Genomic DNA, 26,640 nt, shown 5'->3' on the forward strand with positions numbered 1-26,640 from the left:
AAAATAGGTTTTTTTGTAGTTTTAGGGTTTCTTGGCAGTCACTTCCTCTGTCCTTGAATAAACCTGTTTAAGTTCATAGGTGTTGTGATTTGAGGGGAAGCAGCTAGGGATGGGGTTATGGGTTGGTGAAGTCCCATTCATGCTGTAGTAAAAGAGCGTGCCTGACTCGAAAATCATTTAAAAATACTCATATTGCTGATAAAGATTCTGGCTTTGTACTATATTGTACAGACACATTCTCATGGAAATTCAGAATGTTATCACTGATTTCTTTCTTATTCTTTTCCTTCCCACTCAACATTAATCAGCTCCCACTTTACCGGACTATGAAGGAGTTGATGCATCTCTCAATGAAACTGCTACTACAATAACTGTACTCTTGAGACCAGCACAGGCCAAAGGTGCACCTATCAGGTAAAAAAAAAAAATAAAAAAACCTAAAAAATCAAGAAGAGTTTGGTTTTTAGTTGCATATATGCTGTCTCGCAGTACATAGAGCTGTATATTTCGGAGTGATATTTATTTAACATTACTATTGTTTTTCTTACCTGTACTGAGCTTGCCAACAGATGTGTAATTAAAAAAAACTCTTGGTTTGGCAGGGTTTTTTTGAATCATTCAGCTATCTGTCCTGTTTGATTTAGGTTCCCCAGGACCACCTTCTAACCACTATAATTTAATTTTACTTTCTCACAGCATCTCTGAAATATGAGGTTGAAAGGTGTTTGTCAGAAAATAGATTCGAAAATAACACTTCCTCTCCATTGCTTCAAATCATCTAGTCTGTAGCATATATGTATGATTGGAAAATTGGAAATTGGAAGCTCAGGGGAAATGGTAAAATAATAGTGATGAATACAAACTAGTTGACCTTTTTCTTCTGAGAGTGCTTTTTACTAGGAATCATGTTGCAAGCTATTAAATTTTACTTGGCGTGTCCCATAATCATATTAAAATGTTTCATTTATGTTAACTTTGAAGGGTCTTTCTCTTTCCGCTCTCTGTTGAGAGATAATTTAATTCTGTTTGCAAAGATTAGTCCATATCCTTCTCTTTACTTCTCCTTGTTAGTGTAAAAATTTTGTGATAATATTTGATTCCATTTGTGCTTTACTGATGTGGCTGCATCAGCAATATTCAGGGGCAGGGTTGACTAATTGGGGGTTAATTAGCTGCTGAGCATCAGAAGGTTTTCTTGCTATTACCCTTGTGACATTTTAGAGAAATGCAGGCTAATGCATTTCATTCTGTGTTATGTTAAGTCAGTTATCGTGGCTCAGCTGATTTCAAGTCATGTGTCCAAGCCCTGAAAGCAGAGGAAAATTAACTGTTTCTTAAGTCAGTTTCCATTAAGAAGAATGTATGTTTTACGTGGATGTTGTGAGGATGAGGCATGTATTTATTTATAAGCATTTCTATGTGCTTATCGTATAGTCACTCTTATGCTCGATATGATCAAGTTATTTATTTATATTCTGTCATAGAAGATAATTATTATCTTTAATTATAATAAACTTAATTATTTCCTATTAAGTTCATCCCTTTAATAGGAGATTTTGATGTGTTATATTTAAGTTGTAATCCAATGCATCATTAGTTTCTGAAAGATTGCCCTGGGGCAATCCTAGGATTTTTGGGGAACAGGAATACTTTCAGTACCAGACTTGGATTCTTAAAATAGGGATTTTATTTTTTAATTAATACATTAATTAAGACAGAAACCAAAATTGTGATCTGAAAATGCTCCCAAGTTACACAGGCGCTTAAACTCACTATACGTCTTTGTAGGTGCTTTTAAAGACTTTGTATACAAAGTCTTTGTAGGTGCTTTTAAAGACTTCAGGTGCCCTGCTGCTGGCCTTCAACAAAGCTGTGTATTTTGGGGAAATGTGATATCTATCTCATGTAATCCATGTCACATCCTTTCAGTCTTGTGTCTGGTCACCTGAGGGAGCTGATGCATATCCTTGCCCAGAGCATGCCTGCTGGACTCCACAGGGATGTGCTGATGGTGGTGATGCACTGCTCTGGGGCACATATGTGCCAACAGCAGCAGGCTTCCACCTTCAGTCCCACCACTCACCCAGAGAGGGTCAATCTTGAATCTTGGGTTTCTGTCCTGGAGTGGGATGGTTCCTTTGTGAACTGGTAGCATGATGGGTTTTGGCTAGAGAGTTACTCTCCGTAGCTTAAGGAGTTCTGGTTTCTCTGCATTGTGCTGGCAGACAAGTAACTTGCTGCAGAATAAATCTGCAGCACACCAGCTCACATTTATTGTCTCAATTTTCCTTACAGCATCCTCAGTTCAATGGCATGAGCTGGTCACTGTGGACTATGAAGGTGGCAGAAAGGATCTATGTACTAAATGTTATAGTTTGATAGGGATAGTTTCATAGAGTATTAATAACTGTTGTTTGACTGTGTTCTCAAAAAAGCCTATGTCTTTCTTCCTGTCTGACATCTTCCCTGTCCACTTCATTTAATTTCTGAAATCTAAGATATTACATCAAATTTCTAACACGAAGAGGTCAAGGAAGTCCATTACCATAACTGGAGAGCTGGGCTTTATCCTTAAAGCAAACCAGGTGTTTTATTCCTTACTTGGAATGAAAAACATTCTTCAGGGAAATGCAGAAGACATGCTCCTATTCCCTTTTCTGAAGTTATGCGTATTACAGTCAGGTATTTTTCAGCAGCTTCTTAATAGGCAGATAAATGTAGCACACTGAAATTCTGAATTGATTCAATGCAATTTGCTAAACTTTATGATGTGTTTTAGTGAAGCTTCACTCCATCCACATTGCAGTTGTGTTTCCTCTACAAGCTGGCTTGCTGCCATAATGAGTGTTACTAGGTAGGTGGGGAAAAAAAATGTATCACTATGCCTGCAGCTGTGATTCAGTAGAAGGGACTCAAATACTGTTCTTTAGACACTGAAGAATACGGTTGGCTTTTTGAAAAGGTCTGTTTATAACCAATCCTGTAATCACTGGAGCTGTAGATGCTCATTTTATCTAATACCAGTAGGTTCACATTTAAAAAAATAGGAAAAGAAAAAAAAATAGGAAAAGGAAAAAAAGCTCAGTCTGATACTCTGTTGCTTTTACAAGCAGAATTATGCTATGATCTGATTTCCATCACAACCTCTCCATCAGGACAGGCCCTCAGGAAATAGGTGTTCCTTAACTTGGTATAATCTATGTGTGGCTGTCAGTCATTTCTTTAAGATGCTAGCTGCTGTAGTCATCACAGTTTAAACATGACTCTAATCATATCTTCCCTGTCAAGTGTTATTATCATTCTTTATGGCCTCCTTAAGTTTTAGACCAAATTACAAACTAGAAATGCAAAGGGAAACAGGGCTGGATGGCTCAAGCTCACTTTGAAGCACGTATTGTTTTCACCATCAATCTCGTGGATGAGATTCCAGTCAGTAGAATCAATGGTGCTTCAGTGATTCGTTTGAAGATGTGATTTGTTGCTGTATTTTTTCTGAAGGTTCCTAACTGAGTACCAGGAACACAATGTTTTGTTTTCAAATTCTACTGCAGATGAGGATTACGAAGAGCATAAATCAGAATCATAGTAAACAACTTTTTAATTATTAAATTTATTTGATTTGATTGTTATAGTATTGCTCTTATATCTTATGTAAAATTACATTGTTTTCATTTTGCAGCAAAACTAATTAAGTGGACCACAGCAGGGAGTAGTTAAAATTTTGCTGTCAATTAGAATTCCAAGAGCTGGGGTTGAAGTTTGGGCTGTCAGTAAGTCTGGCACTTGTCAAAGGAGAGGAAGCTGTGTCTCCCCTAGACACACAGAAGGAAATGTCTAGCTGGTATTTAAAGTCTAGTCAGAATAGGGCTGAAGGATGAACAACATGTTATCCACTGCCATACCTCTTTGGAAGCCTGAACTTTTAGGGAGAGATGAAAAGGAAAATCAGTTGTCAGGGACCTCCTTCAGCTGTTTCTAATCATCTTGGTCTATAGGGAGGTACTGTAGAGGTTTTCTTAAGTTAAAAAAAAATAAAAAAAATTTTTTGACATGAAAAATACTTTCTTCATGGAAAACCTCAGCTGAGGAGCTCTTCAACTGCTGTATCTTCAACATTTTCTCTATTTACCTGGCTGTCTCAGGCACCTGTTTGGTCTTTATGATCCTGATGACTTATGTAGCGGGTTCTGAAATTTTTATTACTCAGAATTTTTTTTAGTCAACAAAGAGAAGGAATATTGTCATTTAAGATTTTCACTCTTCTCTCTTTGTTTCCCTTTTTTATTCCTTCTTTGCTGTATGGAAAGACTGGGAGAAAAATGCTGTTGTAGGACTTCCCTCAGCTCCAGTCACAAGAAAGCTCTCTCAATAACTGAATGTGTAGAAATGTGTAGAAAAAATAATGCATTAAAAACCTAAGATGATTGAAGCTAGGATTAGTAATATGTAAAGATACAAGGATAAGCAGAGTATGTAGCCTTTAAAGTTTCACTATTAGCCTGATATCAGACCACATTTGCAGTCATTGAACGCTCCACTTTTCAAGTTGCAAATTTAACTTTGAGTTCTTTCTTCACATGTTACAGCGGGCTGTCCTTTCCAAATATTATGCGTACATAGAGTAACAGTAACTTTGGAGCCACTATAGTGTTTAGTAAATGAGTTTAAGCAGATGGTATCACAAAGGGCCCAGAGGTAAATGACTGTATTCCTCCATGCCTTGTTAGCCTATAATGTTGTATGAAAAATACTGCCAGATCCCTTTCCCAAAGAGGATAGGCAAATCTTTTATTTAAAAAATACTTTGTGAAAATAAATTTTAAAAAAATTAAAATAAAGCCTTGTTGGAGACTTGAAAGAGTTTCTGTAATTTACTCTTCTTTCTTTAAAAGTAATTATGTAGATGCAGATGATTACAATGTGTGTATCAATTTCTTATTTTCCACCTTTTGTTGCTTTTCAGATGTAGGGGTCCAAAAAGCATTACTTTTGGAAGTCTATTTTATATAAATTAATTTATTTTAAAAATTTTCAGAACTTTCACATTTTATTGTGGTCTCATGCTTAAAATTATGCCATACCTTTTATATCACATTCGAAAATTACAGTATGTTTTAAAAGAATGCTATTAAAAAAGACTTTTTTAATATTTGACTGTCATGCCATTCATCTTTGACTTTTTATTTGTTTTGGTCTCCAAAGAGGCTTGACCCTTGAAAAGGAGATGTGCCCTAAGAAGAAGATACCTCATTTATCCCTTATTCTATAAAATTGAGAGGGAAGGAGGGTTTGGTCACTGGTGCATCTCAGCTACAGAGCTGCGTGACAAACCAGGCTGTTTCAGGAGACGGTTGCCTCCACCACATGCAGGCGTCGCACTGTCCTTCCTCTCTCCCTGCTGCCTTCCTTCTCTGAAGCTGGCAAGGTGTCATGGACAAGTTTCCTGCTCTCCTGGCACTTCTGAGGGCAGAATTTGTGTTGGTCCCAGTCCATTGGCAGCTGATGTGAGAAGAATGCAGAATGGAGGGAGCAGAGACATGGTATCTGTGTCCCAGTGATCTCCAGTTGGTTGTCTGCCCAATTCCGGAATGGTGGTTTTAACCCTTCCTGGGTCCAGGACCAGGCCAGAGATGGAATGAACACCGGTAGTAATTTCTTACCTTTGGACATTATAAATAAAAATTTTAAAAATATTTTACATCCTCTCCATTTTGTAAAATATTGATGCTTTTAGGGTTTTTTTTGCTAATACATTGATTTTGAACCATAAAGAAATATTCTGGGTGTGCAGGGGTCTTTTGCAACTGATTTGTTGGTGCAGTCCACATTAACTGAAAATTATTAATATAGAGAGTTTACCACAGAAGGTGATATATAACCAAGCTCAGTTCACAGACAGTTTGTGAGAAATAGATATTCCCAGAACTAACTATTTTTTATTTTTTTTTCACATTCTTCTTTCTCCTGGAGTTTCAAAACTGGGGTGACTTTTTATATTCCTCTTGGACACTTTGAAAGGGAAGAAAGAGGCATTCCTCCTTAATTTTTTAGGTGCAATGAAAATGGGATGCTAACCGCTCAAGAAAGATGTGAAATTAATTTCCTACTTTTTTTCTTCTCTCCTTTCTTCCATTCCCCAGTATCATACTTTATCTCTGCCACTGTAGTTATTGGGTTTTCTGGGCAGTAGTAGCAGAGAAAATTGACAAAATAATTTAATGCTGCACCAAAGTAGGATTGTCTTTGCCTTTGCCTTTTGGAGTCCTTGCAGCAATGCAGTGACACTTCTAAAACTTAGTTCAATTTTACTTTTTCTGTTTAGAAAGCCTTAAAACAAACCCAAGACAGTTTAATTGAAAAACTTCAGGTCTTGTCTATATGCCTAGGCGTATTTTCTTACTATTTTTTGTAAAGTCCTCACATGTATCTGCATAAAAAATGAGAAATTGTGTGCACATATACACATGTATATATGTGTGTATATATAGTTCTTAAAACCCCCCAAGTCTCTTTTTTTTCTTATAAAATGAAGAACTACCTCCTGCTCTCAGTAGCTAAGTTCTGTACTTCTGAAGAGCAGAGGAAGCTGCTAATAAGTTGGTAACATTCTGCAGTTGGCTAGTTCCCCTAAAGAGGACCCGTGGTGGTCTAGTGGTTAGGATGCGGCGCTCTCACCACCGTGGCCTTGGGTTCGATTCCCAGTCAGGGAATTCCTCCGGGCATATGGAGCTTGTCAGCCCTGTAAGGCCATCCATCTAAGAGAAGGTCACTCTAAAAAACAAACCTACATCCTGAGGACCTCGCTGCCACCGTCCGAGCTCGCTCGGCCCCGGCAGATGAACCTCAGGATTAAAGGGTGGGCTCAGTTCAGCGCACACTGGGTCTCACCTAAAAAATCCACTGCGCAGGCTCGAAGGGTAAAGACCTTTCCCAAATCTTCATTCGTGAAGACTGACCATGATGAGTTCCCCTAAAGGAGAAAGAATTATAATTACATGTTCTATTTTGAACAGGTGATTTTGAAAAGTGACCAAGCCATATTCCACTTCAAGAGAGGTATTGGGAGGTTGGGATGCTGTTTTGATAGGCCAAATGGTGTCTGCTTCAGCAATTTGTAGCATTTTATCATTGACAACTGTAGAGGAATGAGGCAGCCTATTTTGGTGGAATGGACAGATTTCTGTCCATCTGTGCTTGTATTACAGCATGTCACTTGTACTTTAGATCTGCATAGCTCTGAGCCAAGATAGAAGCCACAGCAAGGTCAGGAGGTGGAGAAGCCTGTCAGCACATTCTGTCTCTAATGATATGACAACTGCAAATTGGTGCTTCAGGAACAGCCTGGAGGCAGTCATTATGTTGGGTCTTGAAGCTCAGCTTTCTCTAATACTGTTTCAAAGGAAAATGCTAACTTCAGATGCTTCTGATCAGCCAGGAGTTTAATCTGTTGTAGTTTAACACAGTTACTTGCCGCGGTCCAAACGGGGGATGGGACCGTGGCACAGCACGGGTCCGGGACATAAGGTAGGGTGCAAGTAGAATGCTTTATTGAGGTGTGCGCAGGATTCCTTATCAGTTCAGGCAGGGAAAGGACCAGAACATAGGGTGGGGTATGAGACAGACAAATGGGGAAGCAAATCAGGATAGGGTCACAGGCAAAAGAGGGAGGAACGTGGGAGGAACCGGGGAGAGAAGGGGCGAATGGAGGCTTTCTCCTCTCTGCAGCTTCTCCAGCCAATCCGCAGGAAAGCAGGGAAGCAGACAAGCCTGAACATGCCCGGGAAGTACAAATTCTGGGGAAGCATACAATGTGTATATACATAATAACTGTAAAGTCTGTATCATAAAGTCCTTTCAATCACTGTACATCTTTTTCCACTTCTGAAATTTTCCCCATTCTGATTCCTGGTCCTTCACAGTTACTCTGTGTTTCTTCAAAAAATAGTCTAAAAAAAAATAGGAGATCATGTATAGAATTGTATTGTTGTTTTTCATGAAAAAAAATGGGTGGTGCTTCTTTCTAACAGCTGAAATGGATGGCTCTGCTATATTTCAAGCCTTTATTTTTTCTCTGCATCCATGTATCTCCTGTCTTTTGCTTTTTTCCCTTCTTTCTTTTAAGTTTACACAGATCAATTCAGTTAATATTTTTATGATACTAGAGATTTGACTCTAGCAGATGACCTTAAAATTATGCTGTTTTTCCTCTGTCTCACCAGTGCCTACCAGATTGTTGTTGAGGAGCTGCACCCGCACCGAACAAAGCGAGAAACAGGTGCCATGGAGTGCTACCAAATCCCTATCACCTATCAGACTGCTCTTAGCGGAGGGTCACCATATTACTTTGCTGCTCAGCTGCCTCCAGGAAACCTGCCAGAGCCAGCCCCTTTTACCGTGGGTGACAACAGGACTTACCAAGGTTTCTGGAACCCACCATTGGCTCCTCGGAAAGGCTACAACATCTATTTCCAGGCCATGAGCAGTGTTGAGAAGGTAAGTGCTAACACCACCTTTCTTCTGGAAGGAGTCAAAGACATGCCTGTGGTGGCAATTAGGGCCGTTGGAGTTGGACATAGGAGGTGTTGGCAGTGGCATAGCTGTAATCCTCTCTGCAGTGAGAGCGTGGCAGTGCACCATTCACATTTCACATCACCATCATGTCCTAGTAAATTGCTTAGATGAGAGTTTAATACGTCTCCTAGTAATTGTCTGAGGAAAGTAATTTCAGTGTTGTGACTCTGTCTCCTCGGTAAATAATATCCTCAGTCCTTTCTCTAATTCTCAATCCTTGCACACTTCAGAAGATTAAATTACTGCAGGACGAACAGAATGTGGGCTGTTCAACGGGCTAGTAAAACATTGCTAACTTTGTGAGACTCTTGCACTGAACGTCTAAAAAGTAAAAGTTTGCTTGAGCAAAACTCCAGGCCCACTGTGTGTTTGCAAGAGTCTTTTTGAGAAGGTGTACGTCAGACTTGCACCACTGCTGTGCAGTAGTAGAAGTGTATCTGTCGCCTCCTTGGTGTTTCTTTTTACCTCTGTTACTGAGTACTGCTGCTGGCTCTGTATTCATATGGAAGGACTAAAAGTGCCAGGGAGAGAGGTTCTAGGTGGGAAGAACAACTCTGCAAGCCCCATGGTGTTGCTCTTTAATGGTTTTTCCTTTTGTAAATGAAAAATAAGGAAAGGGAAAATGACTGGTGAGGAGGGAAAATGTGGTACACACATAAGCTTTAGATATTTAAAAATTTAAAATTTTGGTTTATAGTATAGAAAACTGAAGTGTCCAGGCAGGTCAGAAAGGAACTAGAAAGGACAACTAGATTGATAGCCACTGATACGCACCCGAACCTTTGGAAAGGAGCAGAAGCAGTGTTTACCCTTCTTTACATTTAGGTTTTTGTGGAGACTAAACAAATCCTTGCTAACAGGCAGCCTTGCCTTGGAGTCTTTCAAAGAAAATTTAACCTTTTACTTATGGTTATGGAAATTGGATATGCATCAAGTGAGAATAGGGACAAAGCTGTTTGAGAATTAGATGTTTTTTTCTGATTTAAGAGACCATTCCCTCTTTTTAGTCCTTATCTATAGACCTGTATGAAGTAAACAAAACAAAATAAAAGGTGACTGCTAGACACTCATCCGTATTTTCCTCACCTGTTAAAAATAATTCCCTTTGTTTTTGTAGGCTTTCAGCAGACTATGTTGTAAGGAAATTTGTTTCATTACCCAAGAAATAAGGGAGAGGGAAAAGTAAAGTAGAAATACTAAATAAAAAAAGTAGGTCTCAATTTTGGCTTTTATGTTTTGACAGATAAGTAGAAGCTGAGAGAAGAATAGAATTTTTTTTGCTTAAACTTGATTTCAGTTTGTGAGAGAGTTTAATACTAAAATGGATTTCTCTGTTATTATTTAAAACTTTGGATCCAATTTCTGTTCTTAAAGGGATTTAGGGGGAAATTTTGAGGGGGACTGCACCACATTCTGCTGGGACAGAGACCTAGTGGTTGTAACATAACCTCTGAGCTGCAGAATATTTAAACAGATGCTTTACTATAAACTACCAGGATCACCAAAATAGGCAGAGGGAAGTAGAGTATGCTCTGAAATACACGGTAGGGTTGAGAGGAGGGTTACTCTGTGATCCTGGAAGATGTTGAACAAAAGTGGGCAAGTAAATCCAGTAACTGGGGATAATAAGTAGGATTATATTTGGTAAACTTTGTGGGGCTTTCATATAGATGGAAAAATTGTCTTTATGGAACACTTACAGTGCCTCAGCTTAGGCGCTGTAGAGCTCTTTACAAGCTGTGTTTACAAACCAGCATCAACCTGTTTTTTTTACCTGTTGCTTTGGAATCTTCAAGATGAGAGAGATCCCAGGGGATTTATTCAGGGATGAAGTGCTGGGAGGTGCACAACTAGAGAGAGGATATTTTATAGAGTGAAACTGTCATTATTATATTTTCAAATTACATGCTAATATTGTTTAGAGAAATCTAATACAACAGCAGTTGTATCGTCTCATGCAACCTTATGCTATTTCAGTATTTTTACCTTTAAAATTACTGCACATTGTACAAAAAGGTCAGAAAACCCATTTATGGCTGACTCTCAGCTCTTCAAGTTGTCCAAACTGGGCATAACTGAGTAATTTCTCTGTTCATTTGTTTTAATTGCTGAACAAACTTCTGAGGGGAAGGGAGGGAAAAGTACAGTTACATAAAAATTGTCTTTGCATGTGCAACTTCTGAAGCACATCGCTGTTGAATCACTGTGTCTCCTAGGCAGATTGTGTAAGTTTTAGATTAACTGTGTCATCTGTGAAGGGATACCTGGGCTGCTCTGTGCTCATTCCACATGCAGAAGCATGGGGGGGAGTGTGTTGCTGATGTGCTTCAGGTGACTGTTTAAGAATGTCAGAAGGTAGCAAGATGTAAGTTTGGAGACAGTGCTGAGCAAAAGTATCTTTTTTGCTGCACAGTGCTGTTGGAGGTCAACACTGGCTCAGGATTTCTGTGCCATGACATAAATAGGAGCACCAGTCCTCCCATTTCCTTCCGCTGCACTCTCTCTTCGTGTTCTTATGGCATGATTTCCATTTGATTTGAATAATCTGAAATTTTTCTGTGTTTGGCCTGTCCTGCACCTTTTCTCCCCATCATTTTTCCTGGACAGTACAGTCCAATGTCTAGTTTTCATCCAGCTTTTGTAAAAGCAAAATCCCCCAACCTCCTTCTCTGCTAAGCCCAGAGCCCTGAGCCACCTCACTGAGTTGTCCCAACGTGATCAGTAGATCTAGGATGAATCTATGGAGTGGAGAGGGCAAGAAAAAGCAACCTGATTTGACTGTTTTCTTTACTTTTCTGTCCTCAACAGGAAACCAAAACTCAGTGTGTTCGAATAGCTACAAAAGGTAAGAGGTTTGTCCCCACATGCAAAGTAGCTTTTTTTAATGAAACGTGGTGTTTCTATTAAATGTTTGAAGCAAAGCCAATAGTATCCCTCTATTTTGAACCACCTGATTGTCTTAAGATGTAATGGTCTACTACTTTTTATTCTTTGGTATTGGGCCAAGACAGTACTGTTCCAGCAATACTCAGAATTTAGGACAAAATAAAATCTCCTCTTTTTTTCCCCCTGCCTGTCTGTGATTTTCAAGATATGCTTTTAGGGTGCTGAAGCATTTCAGGCAGCAGATAGATGGATGGGAATCTGGAAAGTGCACGTGGTTAAACTGTCTGTTATGCTGGCAATTATTTACAAGCAGGGGAGGGAATAATTTAAATGAAGGACACGACAGTTAATTTTCCTAGGTAAGAGCTCCAAGTGTTAGCTAGACATAGGGGAGGGTTGATTTGAGGAAGGTTTGTCTCTTTGATAGCAAGTGAGTTCCAGGTCTAGGACTGGCTGCGTAGCTGTGAGAATAAATCATGTTGACCCCATGTACAGCAGGTTAATCACATACTGCTCACTCAGAAACACTGTTTCATCTTCAAATGAGGACTTAGTTGTTCTGCTTATTGTTATCTGTCGCTTTGACTGTATTTATAGCCATTCGTTTTGGTGGCTCGATCGTGTGGACATGAGAGTTGTTTGATAGACTCTGGCAGCATAAACAAGAAAGGAGCTTACAAATGCCCGAAGAGTACTCTGCAGAGGCCCAGCACTTACATTGTCTCTTTCTAATTGCATATTGATATTTAGCCTAAAAACAACTTTTTATATGAGCAAGCAGGCATTTAAAGTACTGAGGAGGCAAATCAGTCCCATTTTTCAGTAACTTTTTTCAATTTAAATCTTATTCCAATTACAAGCTGATGCCTGTAATGAGGTGGTAGCAATCAAACATTTTCTTGAGAAACCAGAAAATAAAATGTACTTCTCAAGATGTGTTAATATTTTTATCAAGTGTGGTAAGCTAATAAAAACAGGAAATTAAAACCATGAGCTAAGTCTTCTGTGAAAGGTATATCAGCCTTATTTTTCTTATGTTTACCTGATATGATTAAATGGTTGAATTAAAATATATTTGCATAAACAAATATTTATGTACCACAAGCATGTATTGCTAGAATTTGAGTCAAGGGAGAGTCTTGAAAGGCTCAGAAATAACCTAAAATATTGCAGGACTGAGGAAGGGGAAAGCAATGGTGTCTCTCATAATAAATTTTCTGGATAGTAATAACAAAACAAGGAGGGAATTGACTTTAGTATAAGAAAACTATTTTTTACTTAATCATACACAGTCCATGGATCTCAAAGCAATGTTCATGGTAGCAATAGACCTCTTGGTGGTTGCTTGTACACCTTCCTCTGCTTACAATAGTCACATTCACCCGCAATGACTGTCGATTGAAGGAAAGGGGAAATGAGTAACAGGTTTCTCACCATTGTGCCATATATCCTGCCTTTACCACTGATTGAAGACAGTTTCTTATGTAAGTGCATTGCCTGATATATCAGTGCGAAACTCCTTGAAAGTGGAACTAAAACCCAAAATGTTTTCTGTGACTTATTTTACTTTGTAGGTGTGAGTTGCAGGTGGAGGCAACATTAGGAGTAAATGCTTTCTCTTCCTCTGACGGAATTCATTTAATGGGGCATCATCACTGCAAAGTCATGTACATTCATACTTCTCAAATGAGTTATACTGTTATTCTAAAACATTTTTTATGAGCTCACACTGATTTTTTCCCCCATGTTTTCATCGTAATAATAATACCATGATTTGTTGTACTCAAAGAAAACTATACTTAATATATTGGTTTATGCATATGTTCATCTGGTTATCCTGATTTGTTTTGGTTTCTTGGTTTTTTGTGGGTTTTTTGTTTGTTTGTTTGTTTTGTAGTGTATAAGATCATTTTGAATCATTGACCTAAATGTCTGGTTACATTTGTAATATTTTCATAGGGAAAAGAGGACTGTCTCGTCTTACCTAATGCACTCCACTAAAGCTAACATACCCATTTAAAATCAAAAAAATTGTCTAAACTATGTATTCTGTTATAAAAGTAATGTGTTATCTCCTGTGACTTGAAGCAGCCTACAGTTTGCCAGACTGAATTTTGTCTTGAACATGTTGAAAAGGCATTAAAAATTATAAAATGCTGGGGTGGAAGAGAGCAGGGAGGAACAACATTAAAGACAATGTTTAAACAAGACAAAATTTCCCTGGTAGTGAAGTTCAGTGTTACTGTCAAAGTTAGTTTCTCATCTCTATCTTGTTCAAGGATCTGGTGTTATCTACTGTGTATATTCATAGCAATAAGATGTAAAGGTGGAAAAAATATGATAGTAATACCATGGTTTGGTGCTGGAGAAGTTCATATTCCTGCAGTTGTAATCTTGATAATTTAACTTTCTTAGGTCTGTTGTTTCGTTGCTTGGACAGTTTTTCGTTTGCTTGGACAGTTCCCTGTATAATTTACATATATTTTACTGCATAAGGGATCTCGCACGTATCGTTCCCATGGGTTGGCTTTTGCCTTCAGAAATTGATGGAATAGTTTATTGGTGTCAAACTAATGAAAGTCAGCAAATTTAAATTGAAGTGCTCATACTTTTTGTAGTCTGTATATTCCAGGTGCAGTGTTCTCATGCACTTCTGATAACAACGTGCACTGAAGTGTCAAGTCACATAAAAGATGGTGCCGAATCATGACTAAAGTATGTTGCTGCTTTTGATGTGTCTTGAAAGAATGTTTTTAGAGTAAACTGAGAGGCTTACTAGTGTGTGGTATATTAAAATACACTGAGTTAAGTTTTCATTATAGAAAATAGCGGAACAGCATCGGTTTAAAAAGTAGTCTTCCGAGCTGTTCCTGTGTACTTGCAGCTGAAGGATAAATGCCTGAGTGATTCTTTGATGGCCCTGATTTAGGCTAATAATAGAATTCCCCCTTTTTATGGACACCTACTTCCACAACGCTTTTAAGAGTTTAATGACCCTGACTTTTGCCCTTCTGTAGATTGGAGTGAATTGGCCAGGACAGTCCCAAGTAATTAGATGTGAGAGAGTATGCAAGTTATACAGATGTACACAGTCTGTTCATATAAGCTTTGATTCTTGAGGAAACCAGGTTAAAAATAATTCCTTGTGTCACAGATGATGATGAGTAGACTATACCTAAAGCACCATTTCCATTACAGGTATAGCCCAGAAAATGTATTAAGTGTGAATGATTTTAATTTCTTGGACACTTTTAACTGATACTGCCTTACTCCATCAACCTGAACCCTCTCCTCATTCAGAGCCTCTTAGTAGCTCATGATCGGCATACTTTTTATTTTTTAACACCACTTCATTGTTCTCTACCTCATTATTTTTGAATCTATGTAGTAGGATTACCCAGTCACTAATAATCTGGTTTCCCATACATAGTAACTGAAGAAGAAGGAAAAATAATAATCTTGTTTTCTGAAGAGCAGAGAAGAGTACAGAGACTGAGATAATAGGTCAGATTTTCATTAGGAATGGAAAGATGGAATTATTCTAGAAAATATGTTATTTGATTTTTTAAAAAAAGTGTTACATATAATTTCCTAAAGAAAGTTCTTGAACTTTCTAATACTGACTTAGTAAGGCAGAGTTCAACTATGGAATCATAGAATTGTTAAGGTTGCAAAATGCCTCTAAGATCATGAAGTCCAACAGTCAACCTAACACCACCACGATGTTCACCACTAAACCATGTTCATAGGTGCCATATCCACGTTTTTTAAGTGCTTCCAGGGATGGTGACTCCACCACTTCCATGGGCATTCTGTTCCAATGCTTTACACCCTTTTCATGAACAAATTTTTCCTAATATCTAACCTAAACTCCTTCTGCCGCAACTTGAGGTCATTAACTAGTTCATAATATGCACGTGTCAGAATGAAAACCTGCCTAACCAAAGTATTGATAGACTGAAGTAAATAAAAGATATATGCACTTCAGAGTAATACACGTTGGTGACTGATCAGTCATATCCTGGAGTTGAGTTTGACTGTATAAAATTTTGAACGGGTTTCCACTCACACCCAGGCATTGGCATTTCATTTTACAGTCTAAAATGTTATCGACTGCTCAGGGAATGAAACTAGATTAACGTGGTCAGAGAAGAGTGATGCTTCAAACTAGCATGTAAATAGATATTTAAGAGGACAGAGGGGACAGCAGAGCTATTACTAAACAGAGTATATGAAGCTGACATTTGTGACAGTTTTCAGGCTGCCAATTTTGAGGCTAATACTATTCTTTTGTTTTGTTTAGTGGACTAGAGAAACACTTTGAAAATTTAATTAGAAGAAATATACTGTGGGAATAAAGAAGTGGTGGGTGGTGGGCCTGGCAGCTCTATCACAAAGTAGTTAGAGGGAATAAATGAAGCCCAAGGTTTCTCTTTCCACATTTAAAACAAGAACTTCGTCAACTCCAACATTATTTTCCCTTGTGGTTTTCATTTGTGTTGTTAGTTCAGGCAGAATAGAACCTCTCTATCTCTGTGCACATTTGGTTCATACAGACGGATGAAAATGCCGTTTGAGATGATGCACATCTGGAAGTAATTGTGAAATAGCAGAAAATGACTTTTTAATCTGATTTGAGGAATAAAAAGGTCTGGGTGGTAACATTTCTACTGCAAGTGTGTATTTAGTCCACCATCATTATTGCTCTGAATTCATTCCCACAGCAGTTGGGAATTGATCCAAAGGCCTTTGATGTCAATGGGAGTCCTTCCACTGACATTAATGTGCTTTGGATTAGGTCTTTAGAAGTCATAAATCTGTCTAGACTGTAATTATTTCTTTGAAATTGTTCCTGATGGTGTTTCTGCTCTTAGGGAAATTTGTGAAAGTCAAATCACCTCCTCTTGCAGGATGCTCAAAAATGTCTGTTACTGATTAATGCACAAATGAAGGGAAGATGTCAGATGCTAAATGTATCTGAAACGAAGTTTCTCTCACTGTTGTTTTTATGTTGGGATCAATGCTTCTACAATGACTTTTAGCTGTACCATCACAATAGGCCCTGGAAACCTATACTAGGCAGTATAAATTTAGAGAACAATGTAGGTGTTTCCCAAGTCCCATATTTTTTTTTCACTTTTTCATAGGAAAAAGCTATTAATATGTTTAAACTTCAGTGGTCTTTTGCATAATGTATTTTATCACACAAAGAGGAGAATTTAACTAGCTTGCTGAGCTTTCCAAAGATGGAAACACAATATTAGCATGGCATATTTTTCTCTTTTGTGTGGGAAATTGCAGAAGTTCACTGAGCAACCACATCTGCTAGTTCTGATAACTGATACCTTTAGTTGTAAATAAAAAATTGCATGATCTTTTGATGGAATACTTGATGATAGTTATTAAAAATGCGGTTAAGTGAGGGACACCTCCAGATTTTCAGACACAAAAACCTGTAATGTGGATATTTTCATATATACACAAAGAGTGAGAAAATTGTGGAATTCAATTACAAAAATTTCATTTGAGTAAAAAAGAATTCAATGTAATAACAACATTTATCATGTGAAATTACCTGATTGATATGCGTGGGATAGCAATTTTCAGAGAATGTGTTTCTCATTCATTATTATAAGGCACCAAAGAGAAGTACACTTTTCTCCTTGTTGCTTCACACCTCTAAGAAATAAGGGGTATCTGAGGGTAAGAGCAGAAACTTATTAATTACCTAATGTTTTTATGCTTATGACATTGCCTGAGCTGAACCATTTATTTTAACTGTATTTGTAAACAATTATAATTAGAAGTATTTTATCGTTTCTAGCCCATTTCATGAGTCTTCAGATATGACTGTGTTTTGAAAGAGTAGTTGGCTGATTTTGGTCAGAAAAATTTCATAGATGACTAAATCTAGTAAATACAATTAGTAAATCTAATTTCTTTACTAGAAAACTTTATTGTTAAACACATTACTTAGTGAATAAGTTTATTATATGCAAACTTTCTTTTACTAAATTTAATATAGTTTTGAAAGTAAGCATTTTTAAAACTGGTATGTTTGTAAGAGGAAACACTAGTGATACATTTCAGTGCTTGGGGTTTTTTTAAATTAGTCATTAGAATGAAGAAATTTTGAGTCCAAAGATATTAACTAAATATTAACTTTCCTTGATTTTAAAATGTTTCAGTATTTCTTTTAACCTAGCTACTTAACAAATTACTTTGTGTAGATGCTATATGCAGATTGAAAACTTAGGAACCTTAAAGATTTCCTAAAGAATACGAATTTTAGAAGTAAGAATTCAGGTAGAGGATTCTAGTTTATATTTAAATGTTAGAGAAGGAATGTTGATACATTACCTGCTCAAAGTGAAGATTCAGCATCTTAGCACATATTCTCTTTTAGTAGGTGCCTGGTTTATTAGGTCTCTTCAGCTGTTATGAATATTATTTCATGAATCAGTTTGTGGGCATTGAGAGGTTTCCATCCATTGTTAGAGAATATGGAGACATGAAGGTAGAAATCTAGTGTTTTTACAAAACTCCTTAGAATTTTAACTGCAATTGAAAATTCTTCATTACACTATAATAGATGTGCATTTAGAATTACCATTTACTGATACTGCTGGTTGCGGAGGGTATTTTAGCTCCCTTTTTTTTTTACTGTTCTTTCATAATTTCTCATTTGTCCTTTCTTATGTTTTTACCTTCTTTGTGTAATTGTAAAATTACAAGTGTTTAGAGAAGGTAAACTATCATCACCTGATAGGACTGGTCTCATTAGCTCCTTTTCATACAAGCAGCCTGTGTACACTTACATTTTATTAGCTGTGATTAACTGTACCTTTGGATAAAATGGCCCCTTGCAATGCTTGGGATTGAGGAGTGCGTGAGGTAGATCATGCAGAGATTGCTGCCTCTTAGCAGTCTTCACAGGCATCTCGGATGCATGTTCAACTTTGGAGCAACAAGAATTTGGCTTATCTGTGCTGCAGTGAAGCCCCATGAAGGGACAGCACCTTTTCAAAGAAAGAAGGAGAAAGGATTCTCTAGAAATTATACATTTTGTTTATATCCATTCAGTATTCTTCAGCCAGAATAACACTTTTCTCTGCATTGGCAAACAGCAAGGACAGCCCAGAGTAGGTTTTGCCATACACATAATTTACACATAAGTTGAATACTGTACCAAATAAAGCAATGAATTGCTGATCCTAGAAATATCCCTGCTTACAGGTATCTTACCACCCTTGTTAGTGCCAGTAGAGAAACTACAGTTCAAACTGATACAGTCAAAATCAGTCATACTTGAAACCAGTTCCATTAAATGCTTCATTAGATTGGGAGATTTTAATATACACACATTTGTTGGATTTGGAAGTTTGTAGGAAAGTCCAGATTGTTTTGGAAGTGGTAACGAAAACTTGGATGCCACTCCAGTAGTGATGATATGCTCTGAGCCCTAGCTGGTCATCGCTGTCCCTAGTTCTGATGTGCTGTTATTGCAGATGATGTCATGAATGCATTCACTGTTGGCCTAGTAATAGCTTCATTCCTATGCTACAACTTAGCACTGATAAAGTAAAAATCATTTAAATGGCAGATTCATTAAAATCATCATTAATAATGAAGAGTTGATGTTGGTAGATCACACATAGGCCAATAAAGATAGAAAAACAAATTCTTAAGGAGTGTGTATGGCTGGTGGTCACAAAGCTCATGGAAAAAAAGTGCCTGTCAGCAGCTCATTGCTATTCTTCTTACACATTACTGACCTCACTCAAACTTGCCAAAATAAACTAACTTAACACAGTCAAAATAATTTTAAGCATTTTCTAGGTTAGAACAATTGCACAAGAAGTTCTGAAAGCCGAATAAAAATGACAGCACATGCTGGAATAGTGGTGAAAGGGGAAGGTAGTCTTCACCATCTTCAGATGCAGCCAAAAGGTGTCGAAGTCATGCTTAAAACTGCTAGAAGAATTTAAACCTCGAGGTCAAAGCTGTTTCAGTCTAACTAAAAAAACCGAACATGAAATGTTGCATCAGTATGCAGCACCTTACCACAGAGGAGGTAATCCTTGCAATTATCCATCCTTGTATTAACAGCTGCCTAACAGTGAGATATTTTGAATAGAAGGCTGCTCACTGTGCACCTAGAGAGGAAGGACAAAGACGGTTTTGTATCAGAAAAGAATGTTGCCCAAAGAACACAGAAGAAATTCAGCAACATCTAAATCAGAAATGTGCTTATTGATTTTTATGCAAACAGTTTCTGGCCCTAAAATCGACATCACTGTGTTTCTCTGTATCTAATCAAACACTTTTAACTAAATGAAAAGAAGTTCCATCTCATTGTCATGGACATTTCAAGGGTTTATTAAACTATTTGCATGTCATCTCTGACAGAGCGCTAAATGAAGTTCTACAGCTAGTCATCTAGAAACAAGGAGCAGCATTGCCAAGTGTAGTAGCACTTCTTAAATGCTGTCAAATGTGTTGCAGTGCAAGTCAGTATGGTTGATTGGCACTGCTGCCAAATTACTCAAATACAGAGACTGATGCTTTGTCAGCTGCATAAGGAGATGATGGCTCTGAAGTTCAGGAGCATACGCTGCTTTCTGCTCTGGTGGGAAGTTGTGTACTAACCACACTATTTTTGGAAAGATCCCAACAGAAAGGGTTTGCAGATGGACCTTGTAGGAAGGATGATCTTTTTAGAAATTATGTGGTTGTCACACAGCTGTCTGTTACAGCAGGAGTCAGTTATAGGCACTGTTAAAATGGATTTTGGGACCCAGTAAATTCAAAGATAGGGAACAGAATTATGAGCCTGTATGTGGTTTTCGGTGCTTTTGACTTAGGCTGGAGGCTTTTGTGCAAATTCAGCAGTTTGGAAAGGACTATGATTATTCTCCATGCTGCACAGTGATGAAGGTTCTTGATCAGGATGGACTTCCAGAACCCTTCATTGTCAAAGAGGTCATGAAATATATTGCATTCTTTGATATTTCTGATTAACATTTGCTTTGTTGAGTCAACAAGAAAGGTAACCACATTCAATACCATATAGATGCCAGAATATTTAACCTGAACATTAAATCCAAAGTCCCATACCTGCTGACTTGTGTTACTTGCTCTTTGCTGATGACTGAGTATTGGTTATTCAAACATATGTAAGCAGACTACATATTATTGACTGTTTCAGCCCCTCTGCCAAGTGGTTTGGCCAGGCCATTAGCATAGAGGAAAAAGAGGTCCTGCTCTAACCTTGCTGTGGTGGAAAATATCCTGAGGCAGTTGTCTGTGCTAATGATAAACCACTGAAATTTGTGAGAATAGCAATGCTATTTCACCAGCATACTTTTAACATCAGAGTTAATAATGTACTCATTCAGGGAATAGCAAAAGTCAGTATAGTATTTAGGATGATAAAGCAGCATGTCTGAAATAAGAGACTTCTGGCTTCAAATAAAAGTAAACACCTATTGTGCATTAGTTGTTGTCACTCAGTGTACAGCTACAAAACTTGGACTTCTTATGGTCTCCACATCTAGCACCCAAACCATTTCCAATGCACTGCTTTCATGCCCTTGCTGCCATAAAACTACAAAATCTTGCCCTGAATGCTATACTCTTAAATTACTGTCACATTGTCAGAACTGAAGGAAGATTACAGGACATCCAGTTATGCCAGACCTACTTCTCATGCTGGACAACATATTGCCCAAAACTGATTTCTATGGGCAGCTGAAATGCAGAGTAAAGCTCAGAGGCAGCATAATGAGGTAGTTAATGAGGAAGTTCAAGGCAATTCCTCAGTTATGTGTCATCAGTTTCCTAGTGTAGGAAATTACATATGATAATTTCCTGGTCTAGCAAAGAATGAGTACTTATGCCATCATAACATGCAAATAAAATCAGAATGATACTGTATGGTAAACATAAATATAGTAGTGAAACATTATATCTGTACATTTCACAGAATCATGAAAATGTGCATCTTTCTTGCACAATAAAACCTAGTCCTTATGTACTGATGGAAAACAGGCATCACATGCCTTGCCATCCCTTGTGCTACTGTGTTTCTGACTGCCGTTTCTCCAGGCTCAAGAATGATGCATCCTGATGAGCAAGAAATCAGGCAAACAGGGCTAGAAACCTATGTGGGTGAATAAAGAACTCCTATCATTACTCAAGGGTAAGCAGAAAATACACAGGAGATGGAAAAAGAGTCAGGCCACTTGGAATGAATATGAAGAGGTTGTCAGAGTAAGTAGAAATGTGACAAGGAAGGCCAAGGAGTTAAATCTGGCCAAGGGTGTCATGGACAACAAGATCACTGCTCACAATCATCTTTGAAAGATCATGGAGATTAGGAGAGGTGCCTGAGGACTGGAAAAAAGCAAATGTCACTCCAGTCTTCAAAAAGAAGGACCCAAGGAACTACTGTCCGGTCAGCCTCACCTCAATCCCTGTAAAGGTGGTGGAACGCTTTATTCTGGAGGCCATTTCTATTCATATGGAAGACAATAAAATGGATGATCAGGAGTAGTCAGCATGGATTCACTAAAGGTAAATCATGCTTGACCCAATCTGATTGCTTTCTACAATGAAGCAACTGCCTAGATGAATGAGGGGAGAGCAGTGGATATTGTCTACCTTTCCTTTAGCAAGGCTTTCAACACTGTCTGTCACAACATCCTCATAGGCAAACTCAGGAATTATGGACTAGATGAGTGGACAGTGAGGTGGATTGAGAACTGGCTGAACAGCAGATCCCGGAGGGTTATAATCAGTGGCACAGGTTCTAGTTGGAGGCCCCAAGTTTCAATACCAGGCCCAGTATTGCTAAACTTGTTCGTCAATGACTTGGATGAAGGGTAGATGCCTCCTCAGCAAATTCGCTGATGACACAAAGCTGGGAGGAGTGGTTGATCCACCAGAGGCCTCTGCAGCCCTTCAGAAAGACCTCCATAGGTTGGAGAGATGGGCAGAGAAGAACTACGTGAAATTCAACAAAGGCAAATGCAGGGTCCAGAACCTGTGTGACCTGCTGGAAAGCAGCTCTGTGAGTCACCTGAGAGTCCTGGTGTTCAACAAGCTGTCCATGAGCCATCAGTGTGCCCTTGTGGCCAAGAAGGCCAATGGTATTCTGGGGTGCATTAAGAAGGGCATTCCCAGCAGGTCAAGGGAGGTGATCCTCCTCCTCTGGTGACCTTCCCTCAGTCCTGGCGAAGCCTCACCTAGAATACTGTGTCCAGTTCTGGGCTCCTCAGTACAAGAGAGACATAGAGTTCCTGGAGCGGGTCCAACAGAGGGCTATGAAGATGATTAAGGGACTGGAGCATCTCTCTTATGAGGAAAGGCTGAGGAGAGTTGGAGTTCAGCCTTGAGAAGAGATGACTGAGAGGAGACTTCATCAATGTATATAAGTATCTGAAAGGAGGGTGTCAACAAGATGGAGCCAGGCTCTTCTCAGTGGTGCCAAGCAATAGGACAAGAGGCAACTGGCAGAAACTGATGTACAGGAAGTTCCACCTGAATATGAGGAAGAACTTATCTACTATGCAAGTGACCAAGCACTGGAACAGATTGCCCAGAGAGGTTGTGGAGTCTCCCTCACTAGAGATATTCAAAAACCGTCTGGATGCAATCCTGTACCATGTGCTCCAGGATGATCCTGCTTGAGCAGGGAGGTTGGAGCAGATGACCCACTGTGATCCCTTCCAACCTTGCCCACTCTGTGAATCTGTGATTTCAAAGGACTGCTTATGGAAGATGTAAATCATATTTTTTGTAAACATTGGCACAGGTTGTCCAGAGAGTTGGTGGATGCCCCATGATGGAAACATTCAGGGTCAGGTTGGATGAGGCGCTGAGCAAGCTTATCTAGTTAAACGTGTCCCTGCTCACTGCACAGGGGGTTTGCACTAGATGACCTTTAAAGGTCCCTTCCTACTCAAACTTCCTATGGTTTGAAGATACATATCCTGATTGTACATCTTATTCTTGGGACCGTTAGATAATGACAGGAATATCAAACTGTGAACTATTTGTTAGAACTGTTGAAGGAGGTTTTGCTATTATATTCATGTTTTTAACAACATATGAGAAAGGGAATAGAATTCTACGATTATTGTAATTGGCATTCAGATTGCCTCAACATATGGAAGGCAGTTGATTTGCACAAGTACAGGCATTTTTTAATGCGAATCTTAATTTTTATGTACATTAACATAAATCAGATTGTGTGAATTTGCTTGTTTTGTTGACGCACTGCAACAGAAAATATGTAGTCAAGCAAATCTCAAATTAATCCTTGATCTGTTTCTAATTTCTCAGATTTTGCTGAATTGAGTCTGTCATTCCAGTTTTGAAACAATGGTGCTGCATACCCTAGAATTTTGTATAGATATCAGATAAGAAGGCTGATGTTTCAGATTACTCTGTCTATTGAGCAATATATGTCTCAAGTCCCCATAAACAGCAGTCAGCTATTAGCCATCAGGGTTAGATAGGATTTTTGATTCATAACTTGAACTGTGGAATTTGCCATTGCTGTTACCAACTGCTTGTGTGTTTCAGCCTAGATCGTGCTGCACACTGAGCTGGGAAAGGCTGGTGGCTATTTGCAGCAGTCACTACATATCTGTAAATCTACCAAGTTCTTATTTTGCTTTTGAACACAATTTAGAAACCCTCCTTCCATGATAAGTACTTGGAAATTTAGGGACTGAGAGATCATAGAATCATAGAACTGTTGAAGTTGGAAAAGACTTCTAAGATCTTGGGACCATTTCCTGTCATCCTGCCACTTGATACCTGTGAGAAGAGACCAACCCCCACCTTGCTATAACCTCCTTTCAGGTAGTTGTAGAAAGCAATAAGGTCCCCAGTGAACCTTCTTTTCTCCAGGAACCCCAGCTCACTCATCTGCTAATGGAAAACTGAATCTCATTATATGCTTGTCCAAACATGAAAGCTGCTAATTTGGCTACCTTCTTATTAAAAATATATTGCTTACTCATCATAAGCTCTGAGGCATCATGTCACTTAGCCAAATCAAGTAGCTTTACTAATATAGATTGAATTCAAACTGTCCTGAAGAGTTTTCTGACTCATAAGTGACATCATTTTGCATGCAGAGAATTAAGCAAGAGAAATCACAATTTCCTAGATGTCCATCTAGTAGTGATGAAATTTAGACAGTGAAATTTTATACCTATGGAACAGAACCACTTGGAAGTATTTTTCCAAATTGTTTTGGGAAGTACAAATCTTTTATAATTTATTTTTTAGTAACCGATTCAAGGAACTATTTTGAATGAATGCAAACAGTTACTTAGAACAATTTGTTTTGCTGGCAGAGTGGTCTGTAGTGCTCGTATAGGTCATAACATAATGTGATAGATCGTAAGCACACAGTGCTGTTGGATTTGGAGGACAGTGGGTTGACTTGCAGAAGTTCAGCTGCAGGAAAGCCTGTTCAGTCGTTCTGCTCCGTTCTGCTCAGCAGGTCTCCTGAGTCATTCTGTGTTTGTGATTAGAAAAGCTCAGCAGAGCCCATGCTCTTCATAGACACCAAAGCTGCATTGTGTTTCAAGTATAGTCTGAGGATGTGGGACTTCTAGATTTAATGGCTGGCTGCTGACCCAGCACTTGGACCTGAACCAGACAGACTTTTACATGAATTAATGCCTATAGCTTGGAGGAGAAGAGGAACAACCACGCGAGTACTGCTGCTGCCTGAGCCTACAGCAAGTGTGTAGTGCCTCATCTGCCACCAGCCAGCCTTTAGAGGTGATAAGCTCTCCGGTCAGATAAGTAGCACATGGTGCCCACACAGTAAACCTGTCAGGGACCTGACTGCAGGATGTAGCTCCTGTCACTGCCAAGGTGGGGTAGGCTGCCAGAACAAGAGAGCCCTGATTGCTATAACAACTCATTCTGAGGTTTGGGAAAATGAGAATGTGTCCATATGCTAAACAAGACACTTGACTACTTTTTCAAAACTGTAAGATCAAGTGACAGCTGCTTTTTATCTAATGGTAGAATTTCTTAAAACACAACTCCTTCCACATTTGAGTTGCTTGCTCAGCTTCTCGTCAAAGCAAAACACATCAGCTGTATGGCATGCTCTATTCAGCCCTGTATGGAGGCTCCTTGAGTCCTACCCAATCCACAAATATTTCATCAAGCCAAATTTTGTTATTGCCATTGCTGGTGGTGACATAATAAAAAATGTAGGATTTGCAACAAGTTGTCTTAACATTTGTTAGGCAAAAGGGGAAATATAATAATGCAGGATAAGTTGACAGTCATTTATATTTTTCTCTCCCTTCTTCAAGATGTAGCTACTGCCTGTTTGAACATGGTTAAGGTAGTTAGAACCAATTTATACTGTGGTATAAATGTCTGAGAGAGAAGCATAAATAAAACATCCCTAAACTGGAAGCTAAGTACAGATATAATATACATTTCTTTTGTCAGCTTTGAAACTGGCTAGTGTGTTTTAAATTCATTTTTTATGAGAACAGATACTCTCAGTCATTTTCCTATTCTGCTGGTATTTGTGTCACATTAATTTTGAGAACTATGTAGTCTTTGACTCCTGATTGAATGTCTAACTAGGTGTTTTACAGCACAGTGAAAAAAGTTATCATCATGAGGAACACCATCAAATCCTCTACCTGTAAGCATGATGGCTAGCTTGTGATGCTTGCAGTCCCACAATGTATCCTTAACTTGGTTAAGCAAGTCTGAGGACTTGTTTCTGGTTGGGGTAGGGCATAAGCAGTATGAATGCATGCTTTCATGTTTCTACTGAGGCCTTTCACTTTCTCTTTTATTTTATTATATAATTATAAGGTATTTGAACTTTTCTGGTGGGAGTTCTTTACTAGAGAGAAAGGTCTTGTTTTCACTGGGATATGTAGCATTGCCTAGCTATGCCTGTCCTCTCTGCACGTTTTATCAAAGCTGCATTTCTGCAAACAGAGTAATTCATTTCTTTAACAGCACACATAAAAATTAGTATTGTAAGTTCGTTTTCAGCAAATAAGCCATGGCAAATGAGAAAGTGTCAGGTGGCAAAAGAGAATGTTTGTTCTCGTACCTGAAAAATTTGGTGCGTTTCTTGAGGTATCTTATCGATTCAAGGCTGTATGCTGGATTTTGCCT

General features: G+C 38.5%; 1 protein-coding gene across 8 annotated transcripts in view; it reads left to right on the forward strand.

The window, feature by feature from the left end:
• PTPRK (protein tyrosine phosphatase receptor type K) overlaps positions 1–26,640 on the forward strand; it is a 311,369-nt gene that overhangs the window by 229,781 nt on the left and 54,948 nt on the right. For all 8 annotated transcript variants that reach the window (XM_018078149.1, XM_018078145.2, XM_018078150.1 and 5 more), the window contains exons 10-12: positions 309–414; positions 8,220–8,493; positions 11,380–11,416. In XM_018078149.1, coding sequence (XP_017933638.1) covers positions 309–414; positions 8,220–8,493; positions 11,380–11,416 — 417 coding nt within the window. The remainder of the gene's footprint in view (positions 1–308; positions 415–8,219; positions 8,494–11,379; positions 11,417–26,640) is intronic.

This window comes from Manacus vitellinus, unplaced genomic scaffold (assembly GCF_001715985.3).
Source record: "Manacus vitellinus isolate BGI_N305 unplaced genomic scaffold, ASM171598v3 scaffold_4_pilon, whole genome shotgun sequence".
Lineage (NCBI taxonomy): Eukaryota > Metazoa > Chordata > Aves > Passeriformes > Pipridae > Manacus > Manacus vitellinus.